The sequence below is a fragment of the Hyposmocoma kahamanoa genome, unplaced genomic scaffold (assembly GCF_003589595.1).
Source record: "Hyposmocoma kahamanoa isolate Upper Pololo Valley unplaced genomic scaffold, ASM358959v1 232, whole genome shotgun sequence".
NCBI classification, from domain to species: Eukaryota; Metazoa; Arthropoda; class Insecta; order Lepidoptera; family Cosmopterigidae; genus Hyposmocoma; species Hyposmocoma kahamanoa.
The window spans coordinates 8,757,140-8,767,014 of NW_020653750.1; the positions used below are offsets into that span (position 1 = coordinate 8,757,140).

A 9,875-nucleotide genomic window follows, 5' to 3' on the forward strand; every position below is an offset into this window, starting at 1 on the left:
TATTATATTAAGTGCAATAATTAGGCTTATTCCCATCTGATCCCTTAAAACCAATCCTTGAGGGATCCGTTTTATTTTGAAATTATTTTCTATTCCCATCAGATCCCCAGTGCAAGGGATCAAGAATAAATATTAATATTTTATTCCCACCTGATATCCTGGTACTCACAAGTTAATTTTTGGTAGGTACAGTGGTACAGTCAACAAGAAAATGTATTTGAGGGTTGTGCTGTATTTCATTTAGTTTAGAAATGAACAACATTAACTGTACTAACTTATATAACTGCATTAATTTTGATTTCAAAACTTCTTTTTCTCTTGACTGTACTTACCTTACAAATACTGTGAGGGGATCAGTTGAAATTAAAAATTCGCAGTGGATCAGTTTTGGGGATCAGATGGGAACAAGTCAATAATTATCCTGAAAATGAACAACAAAAAAAAATAGTAGTTAGGTACTCATTCGATACGTAAATAGAGCGATTACGTTCTGACTGTTTACACTTTTCATTGTGGTTTGCGTTATTTTCGTATTATTTTCGCATCAAAGTGCTCGTAATTTGTAGTATTATTATATATTTTGACATGTAATAGCTAAAAATTATTTAACAAAACTGCATAGGAACAGCGGACAATATGTGGAGTTTATGGCATTTTATAATAATGGCAATTTAGATTCTGTAATTTATTGGATGTTCACCTATAAAACATTTAATTAGCTTTCCGCCAATTTTATTCTTATTGTTGTAACTTCAGTTATCAAGAAAAATATGTTACTTGTCGGCTTGGTGGCTTCTTTTTTAACGGACTTCAGAAAAAGGAGGAAGTTCTCAATTCGACTGTATATTTTTTTGTACGTAAGTTACGCGATGACGACGAAACACCAATGTTTGGGTTATACGATTTCGGTACTATTCACAGAGCAGGGAATTCAATAGTTTAAGACGTTTGAGATTATATGTATTATTGTGTCTATTCATTATGAGCGCACAAAACATTGCTATGAATTAGGAAAGACAAGAACGGCCTTATTGTTAGTAGATCTTTTTGGATGAATATCTCATGCGTAAATTTTGCGAGCCCAGGCTGAGAAACCAGGTGTAAAGTGAAGAAATATTAATGATTCATTTTTTATCATTGACTTACAATTATATGGACGTCGGGTCCGCGCTAAAAAGTGTCCGCACTTGTAAGGCGCTAAAATCGTATACAGAGCGCGACACTCCGCTTTAGTCTTCATTTGTTCTACTGACAGCGCGATACTGCGATGACATTACAATTTAAATTTCGAATAGGTTGACTTGGGACATTTTTTTCGTGGTTTTTGTATTAGACCCGTCGTCCATTTATTTGTAAGTCAATGTTTTTTATAGTTTAATTAGACGTAAAATGAGTTTAGGGCAAGAATTTCAGAAAATTCATTGTACAATAATAATTAATAAAAAATATTAATGTCCCGATTTTCAATTTTGCTGGTGTGTCCACTTTCTGTTTCGTTGTACAAAATAGTCGTTCAGGTAAAATGTGTACGCTTTTAAGAAAACAATTCCATGTATGTTATTCACTATTAGAAGCACTAACTAAAATCATTGAAAGTATTGCAATTACCAGTATGTGGGAGACTGGGTACTTGATCAAACTTTGTCCACGCGAAAATTGTAGTTTTGGTGGCAAATATTCAACTGGTTGCAACTGGTAAGTAGTTTAACTAAAAACCATTACGTTTTTGCCCCGCGCAAGTCTCAGTATTTGGACCTGGCAGCGAAAAACATGGGCACTGTGTTCCATTTCCCGCCAAAAAAGTAATTATATGCCCTTTGGTGGCACGTGGGACAAAAAATATTCAGCTTTCCTGGCTCCATTTGGGCTCAATTTTTATTTTATCCTAAGGTCGTATTCTGAAACCAAATTAAGAGACTAATTTTGTCATTATTTTATCACAATTGAATCGTCTCGGTTTGATTTTTAAGCTTCTACTTTTTTTCCCGTAATTTATTTTTTGAGATTTCCTCTTACGTGGCTCAAATTTGGTGGTCTTGGTGGCGTTTGTGTTACCACCTTAACTTAAAAACGCCACCAAATTTTAAATTGTTATGATATTTTTAAATATAACGTTCACTTTCGAAAATTGTTTTAAAGTATTGTGGTTTATTTGTCCCAATAAACTTAAGAAAGATAGTGTTATTCATAATTTTTCAGATAACCAAAAATTACTTAATTGCTTTTTGATCTATTTGTACCTTAGCGATCTTTTAAATATGTATTTTACTTAAATTAATGATGATATCATTGATTAAATGATTTTGTTGAGAACGTCAAACACGAAAATTTAGTTCATTGTTGTTTTCATTGGCAGTTGAATAACTACGATACACTACGTTATCTCCAGGAATGTTTTCTGAAGATAAATTGTAGAAACTCAAATGTTTACCATGAGGACATGCGGTGGGTTAATCGACACATTGAGGCTTGATGCAAAATAAGACACAGAATGCTAATTCAGAGTTGTTACTTTTTTCCAAATAACCTGAAGAAGTAACACTTGGTACAATTATAACTAACTACTGAAGTAATTTCACAAAAAATACTTGAATATCATAGTGGTGAAACATCTTGACATTCAATAAAATTTATTTACAACCTGAAGAAAATTCATGTTACCAGGAAAAGGCCAGTCTTTTTCTACAATTTCGTAGTTTTCTACAGGATTAATTTTAATATTATCAATGGCAGGTTTCGAATCGATATCAGTAATGTTGTTCCCAAATGACACTTTGATCTGCAGTTCTATTTAATAATCCTTCAACTCCTCGGCACCTTTGCCATGGCCACAATATTCAAATTAAACGTGTACATTACGAAATTATTCAAAAAGGCTGGCTCATTCTTTAGTATATGAAGCCTTTTTTTAGTAACATGAATTTTCTTCAGGTTATTTGAAGATAACTCTAAATTAGTACTCAGTGCCTTATCAACACCATCATCTAATGATGATGAGATGATGGTGTTTCAGTCCAACTACTCAAAGCAGGAGGAAATCCTGTGGTAAAAGTACTTGTGAAACTTTTCAACAAAGTTCTTCATGAAGCTTGCATTTTAGCTTAGCACCAGAGCAATGGAAGAATGCCATCGTCACCATCATCCACAAAAAAGGCGACATTGCAAAATTTTGCAATTATCGGCCGATTAGCTTGCTCTCTCAGATGTATAAACTTTTTACAAAGATTTTGACCATCTGGCTTTCCAGTGAACTTGACAAAGCGCAGCCTATTGAGCAGGCTGGCTTTCGGAGCGGCTTTTCAACCATCGACCATATCCACACGGTTAATCAGCTGATGGGGAAATGTCTCGAATTTAACCGGGCCCTTGTCATGGCCTTCGTCGATTATGCGAAGGCCTTTGACAGTATCAAACATTGGGCCGTGTTCCACGCTCTTCATCGCTGCCACATCGATCGACACGTGCTCCGGGAGCTCTACCGTTCAGCCACTCTGCAGCAGCTCAATCCGGCGAGGACTTGAGGATGTCGTAAAAACCCTTAAATGGGATAACCGCCGCATTAACATCAATGGTGTAACACCATTTGTCTCACCTAAGATTCGCGGACGGTCTCGTGCTATTTGCAGGTTTTGACGATCTCCAAAGGATGCTGGAACAACTATATGATGCTTCTTTGAGAATTGGCCTAAGGATAAATATGTCCAAGACGAAGATTATGGCGAATCTCTCCAGTCCGTCAAATACCACTGTCACGGTGGGAAATGAGACGCTGGAGACAGTCGATCAGTACGTCTGTCTCGGACATGTTCTGTCCTTTGGCAAAGAGCATCAGCCTACAGAGATCTCAAAAAGAATCCAGCTGGGATGGGCTGCGTTTAGCAAGTTAGGTGACATCCTTAAATCAGGTAAGGTTCCACAGTATCTGAAGACCCGCTTGTTTAATCAATGTGTTCTGCCCACCATGACGTATGGTGACGAGACGTGGACGCTCACTCAGGAGACTATATACAGGTTGAGAGTCGCACAGAGGGACATGGAGCGCGCTATGCTCGGCATCAGCCTTCTAGACCGATTTCCGAACGTTGAGATCCGACGATGGACGAAAGTCCAGGATGCTGGAACTCGAATCATGGAACTCAAATGGGGATGGGCGGAACACCTAGCTAGGCAAGGTGATGACAGGTGGAGCTAGACATCGACTGATTGGTGGCCGAGGATGGGCAAAAGATGCGTCGGGCGCCCTGTAGCAAGGTGGGTCGACGACATAGTACACGGAACCGCGATGGATGGCACAAACTTCGGGAGGCCTATACCCAGCAGTGGGTGAAATCAGGCTGTGAATGATGATAATGCCTTATCAAGCCTCAATGTCCGGACAAACCTACCGTATGTCCTCATGGTAAACATTTGGGTTTCTACAACTTATCTTTAGGAAACAGAGATGGCATTGTATATCATAGTTCTTCAACTGCCAATTAAAGCAACAATGAACTCAATCCCTAAAACCCAGGGAAGTACTGCCACCTTACCTATTCTGCCGCCAAGCAGTGATGTTAGCATAGTTAGGTTTGGGACTTGCCAACTTACGTCTAAGGGTGACGGGCGCAGTGGCAGTGCTCCTCAGACCTTTGCATATTTAAAGATCTGAATGGCATTCCGCTGTTATGGACAGGCGTGTAACTTACCATCAGGCGCATGACTCGTTCGTCCCGTCACATGATATTAAAAAGAAAAAGCAGAAGAAAATTCCAAGTGTGCGTCGTTTTAAAGGGGCAAACAAATTTTTATCATAATTAAATTTAAAGAAACAATTAAATTTACTTAATTGTCTTTGTTTTTATATATATTCCAAGTTTGGTGGCAATATTCAATTCTGGTGCAACCGATAATCGTTTTAGTGGCGTTTCTAAGTATTGGTGGCGAGAAAAATTTTTAATTGCTTATATCTCTGAAATTAATGGAAATGGTTATGTCCCGGTCACGTATATATAAATGAAATGTGTCATTTTATTGCAAACGAGGCTCGGATACTGGAAAATCTAAAAAAAAAAACTGCGCCACCAAAATTTACAATGAAATGCATTTGTTGGCTAAATATCGACTGATTACTTCAGACCAGCTTACGGTTAGTATTTTATTAGTAGATTTACTCAATAGCAAACGTAAGAGAGTAAGTATTGCGTAGAAGTCTATATGAATATAAATGTTTGCTTAAATCAACTCACATGAACATGCTGAAAATGGAACGGATATTCAAGTTTCGTTATTTCATCTGCCCGTCACAGACATTAATATTTTCCTTATCAACAAAACCAACATTCGTGTGTAGGTATAGAATAGACTATACTGCGCAACATTGTGGTGCATTGGCGGAAAAAACTATTATGATTATATTATGAACATTTATCTAAACAAATTTTACATTACATACAACACTATTCACTCCATACATACAAAAACTCTAAAAACAAATTGCCTATAGTTGTTGTATGTACATTACGTAGAAATACGAGACTAAACATATTCCTTGCAGATATAACCATTTTTGCGCAAAAAGTTGTATTTTCAAGGCTAATTTTAAATTAAATTGAATAGAAACTTACGATACTTGTGTTTTTTTCATAAAGCCTAGAATATAATCTTATCGGTACACAAAGGATTTTATTCTTTTAATATTTCTCATTTACGTTTTAAAGAAAGCTTAATTTAAGACCAATATTTAATAAAACTTTACCTTTTTACCGCCGTCGACCGCTGTTTACTTGTACTTATCACTTAATCGATTTATTAGTCTGTCTTTATTAGATTTTATAAATTTTAGCTGCCACCAACTACCACCTTGGATATGAGAAGACATTAACTAACTGCCCTCAAAACCAACGATATATAATATAAACTAATATTGAAATAAATAGTTTAAACGAAATATTTTCTTATGTGTGATAAAAATTATTAATACCGAAATTGTTAATAGAATAAGTATATTTTAATATCAAAAATGTTTATTTCATCCTTAATATACCTTAAAAAAATCAATAATCTTGTTTGACCTATAGGTAAATATGTAATATTTTTCGCGGTTCCATAAAACTGCACCACGAAATGTTAAACATACATATATTTTTATTACCACAAAAATATTTATTTCATCTTTATATACCTTAAAAAAAACAATAGTTATGTTTTTTATATTTTCCGTGGTGTCATACAAAGTGCACCACTGTGCGTCATTGAAGTTGTGAAATCACCATAGGTACCTGTTGTAATTTTTTCTTAGTCGTGATTTCTAAATGATTGTCTGTACATAACCATTTTATTTTTTGATGAAAAAAAATATTTCATTCATCATTTCGTTTACACCTTGTTTATAAAATAAAAACTGCCACGATTTTCAATTACATAGTGTCAAAGTGCTTGTTCCGATTTCAGTAAGCTCTGTGTATCAAATACTCTATTGTCCACATAATTCAACATCCAATGTAACTTTAAAACAATGGTCTCATGTGGAATATATATAATGCGTTTTAAAGAAAATCTTTTAGTTGCATATCGCAATGGTGAAATTGACGATTTCAATTTATTACCACGCAATTTATGTTTCTTTAAGCTTAATGCAGGCTTATTGTTATGTACCGTCGTCTGTCGCTCGCTCGTCGTCCTGCATATGGTTTAATAATACATGTGAGTGCTGTTCAAACATTACTTTCACTGTGCGCCAACTAATTTGTTTTTGTCTATTTGATAAATGCTTCAATTAAATTTGACTCTTAGGCAACGGAATCGTTGCGTAAGCGTTTTGTACGACTGTTGTAGTTGGATTTAAACAACAAACCAATCGTTCATGTTCAACAATGATATTAATCGTTTGGTTCTACAGACGGATGTTGTAGAGTAACTTGTAAATCCATTATTTGACCAGCACGTCATAACACTTAAAAACGCTAGTTGATAAAAGCGTTCTTTTTTTTTAAATAAGCGACTCTCAAATTAAGGAATTCCTTTATGAACCCGGGACCTCCTAACCCAGCGCCCACAGTGCAAAACAGTTGGGCGTATGCGGATATTGAGGGATTGCTATGGCTACAATAATGATTATAATAAATACTCAATTTTGTCCACCTATGGGCAGTTATAGACTTTAGCTAATAGATCAGTAACATTTATCACTAATGACAAATGACCCTGAGAATCTACTTGGATATGTATGTACATAATATTATAATGTTACTCGTAAATACTGTAAATATTTTAAAACGCCTACACTGCACTGTCGCCAATCGACAACAAAATCGAAGACCAGCTGTAAGCCGGCTGGGTAGAACCAATTTAAGAAATCAACCTTTTCTGTATGATTGTATGGCACTTGAAAAAAAGGGTATAAAAAAGTGATATGATAACTTTTTTCAGGTGTTGACGAATGTCCGGACTGGATGATAGTAATGCGGAGCAACTGCTCCATAACTTACTGGCAGGCTTTAAGAACTTGCGACAATCCTGAGGTGGTGTATGTCAACAGTATTTGCGGCTTCGCTCGATGCGACTGCCCTTATAACACAGTGCTGGATACAGACACAGGCAACTGCTATGATCTCGACAACTGCCCAGTGAAACTACATTAATGTGACCCAATATATTACTGTTAAATGATTGTTAGCCTTGAAGTTTTTGTTTAACAAGTCACAAGAAAGTTATCGTAGTATTTTATTGGTAATTAACTATTTATATTTAAACATTTGAAAATCATGACATCGGAATGCAAGACTTTTTAAACGAAACAAAGACATACCAGTCTGAACAGTCCAGCCATACACTGTTTAAAACATTATTAATAATAATACACTTTTGAGTTGATAGTCGTCTTTTTATTTTCGAAACATCCAAACAACAATAGAAATTTACAAAAAATAAATCATACAGATTTTTTTACACGAGTGTCAAAACGTCACGTGATGATTTTTGACGTACATTACATATGACAAGGACAATGACAGTTACAGATGTTTATGAGATCATGTGTTACTTAAAGCTGTATTTTTCTGTTTTATCTAAAAACTAAACATATTTTCATAATAAAAATGCTTCGAATGTGTGTCCGCAACATTTGTACATCAAACAAATCGATGTCAAACTCGGTTTTATTGAAGGAAATCGCACATAACCTAAAAATTGTTACAGTTTGTCCCAATCTCATAATACGGCATTTCGCAAGTGATATAGAGGAGGATAAAAAGTTAGAGCGTATTTACTATGGGCCTTTGACGCCACAAATAAAAGCGGTGAAGGTGTTCTCCCTCAGTTCGAGTGTTGCTGGATTACTAGCACAGCCTATCATTATCAGAGAAGCAGCAACCATAGGCAGTACCTCCTTATTAATAGCTCTAAGCTCTGTAGTGGGATTTTTCACATTCGTTACGCCCTTGTTACTGCACGTCATCACTAAGAAATATGTGACAGAAATTTCCTACGATCCTACAACATCTACATACAAAGCAACCACAATCAACTTCTTTTTAACACCCAAAGAGGTACGATGTCTTTACATTCTTTTACTCTTTACATTTGTTTATTTAGCAGATTATTAGTGATAACGAGAACTTTGCTGATTATTTAAATGAAAACTGGTCTCTGGAAACACATAGGAAAAGGGCATGAAGCATGTTAAATAAAATATCCAACTTCCATTTAATTAATCATTTTAACATACCTGTAAATATATTTGATTTTAAAAGTAAGTGTAAAGCACAAGATATTTTGGTTTGAAGTTTATTGGTAATAGGATCACCCAATCTCAATGGAAATAGAAGCAGGTGATGTCACTAGCTAAGAAATGTGTAATCAAATACTACTTTGTTACTGCATTCCAATTTGACTTTTGGACATGGAAATTTAGGGATGTGTATGCCTATTGAAAAAGCTCACAGGCTTCCTCAAATGCCTCTTAACCTTATGGTGCATTTACACCATGTTGTATGTTGTGCTTCGTCGTGGGGTGCAGCCACGGTTTCACTGCAACCTGTTCGGACGACCGTCGATTGCCAGAGACGATCGTGTCACCCATAGCGTTTATATCTAGCCACTTCGGTTGAATTTGGCTGCAAAGTACGATCATCAGATGGCTCAGTATTTACACTGGGTAGCTTGCCACATGCAGCAGGCAAGTGTAGGTTGCCTATCAAATTGGTGTAAATCCCTCATTAGGGACCGATTCTGAAGAAATCAACATTGGCATTACCATTAATAGTGGCCACATTGAGACGACAGATGCTGGATCAAGTCCAGTTGGATTGAAGAAATTTTTTATTGTTTTTATCAATAATAATAACAAACTATAAGTATTTTTACAAAAAATAAATGAGTATCACGGTAGTAAAAAGCTTTATGATATTCAATCAAAATAAATATTGCAATACCATTAGTAACAAGCAACATATTTTTTCAGCTGGATTTCAAAGTAGATGATGTTGTAGTACCAGACATACCTGGTATGTTCACCACGCTACTTGCAAAGAACAAACCATTATTTATTGAAGCACGGCACTTTACCAACCCAAAGTACTATGCTAAGATGATGGGATATGACAAACCTATGGACTTCAAATTAGGAGAACAAGATACTGCAGACAAATAGGAATAGATTGAAATTGTTATTTAAGTAGTTAATAAAATTATCTTTTCGTTTGTTTGGGTATTTATTACTGTAATTGCTTTCCTGGGCTTGCACTGGTCATTGTCACTGCAAACGGTATTTTCATCTACAGCTATCACTAATTACATCTCGGTGCCTCTAGAAGTAATATACTACGTATATAATAACATATTCGATTGTGAATGCCATAGCATTGTAACGAGTTGAGAGATGATGTTAATAAAACTTA

General features: G+C 35.6%; 1 protein-coding gene across 1 annotated transcript; it reads left to right on the plus strand.

Annotated features, from left to right (window-relative positions):
* Positions 1 to 8,037: 8,037 nt before the first annotated feature.
* On the plus strand, positions 8,038 to 9,713 carry LOC113228436 (transmembrane protein 70 homolog, mitochondrial). The gene is made up of 2 exons (XM_026461737.1): positions 8,038 to 8,525; positions 9,440 to 9,713. The coding sequence occupies exons 1-2, from the start codon at positions 8,076 to 8,078 to the stop codon at positions 9,626 to 9,628; spliced, it is 639 nt and encodes a 212-aa protein (XP_026317522.1). The 5' UTR covers positions 8,038 to 8,075; the 3' UTR covers positions 9,629 to 9,713.
* The last annotated feature ends 162 nt before the right edge of the window (positions 9,714 to 9,875 follow it).

Coding starts and splice junctions, on each gene's coding strand:
- LOC113228436 (XM_026461737.1), top strand. CDS start 8,076: ATGCTTCGAATGTGTGTCCGCAACATTTGTACATCAAACAAATCGATG. Junction 8,526..9,439: donor TCTTTTTAACACCCAAAGAG/GTACGATGTCTT, acceptor ATATTTTTTCAG/CTGGATTTCAAAGTAGATGA.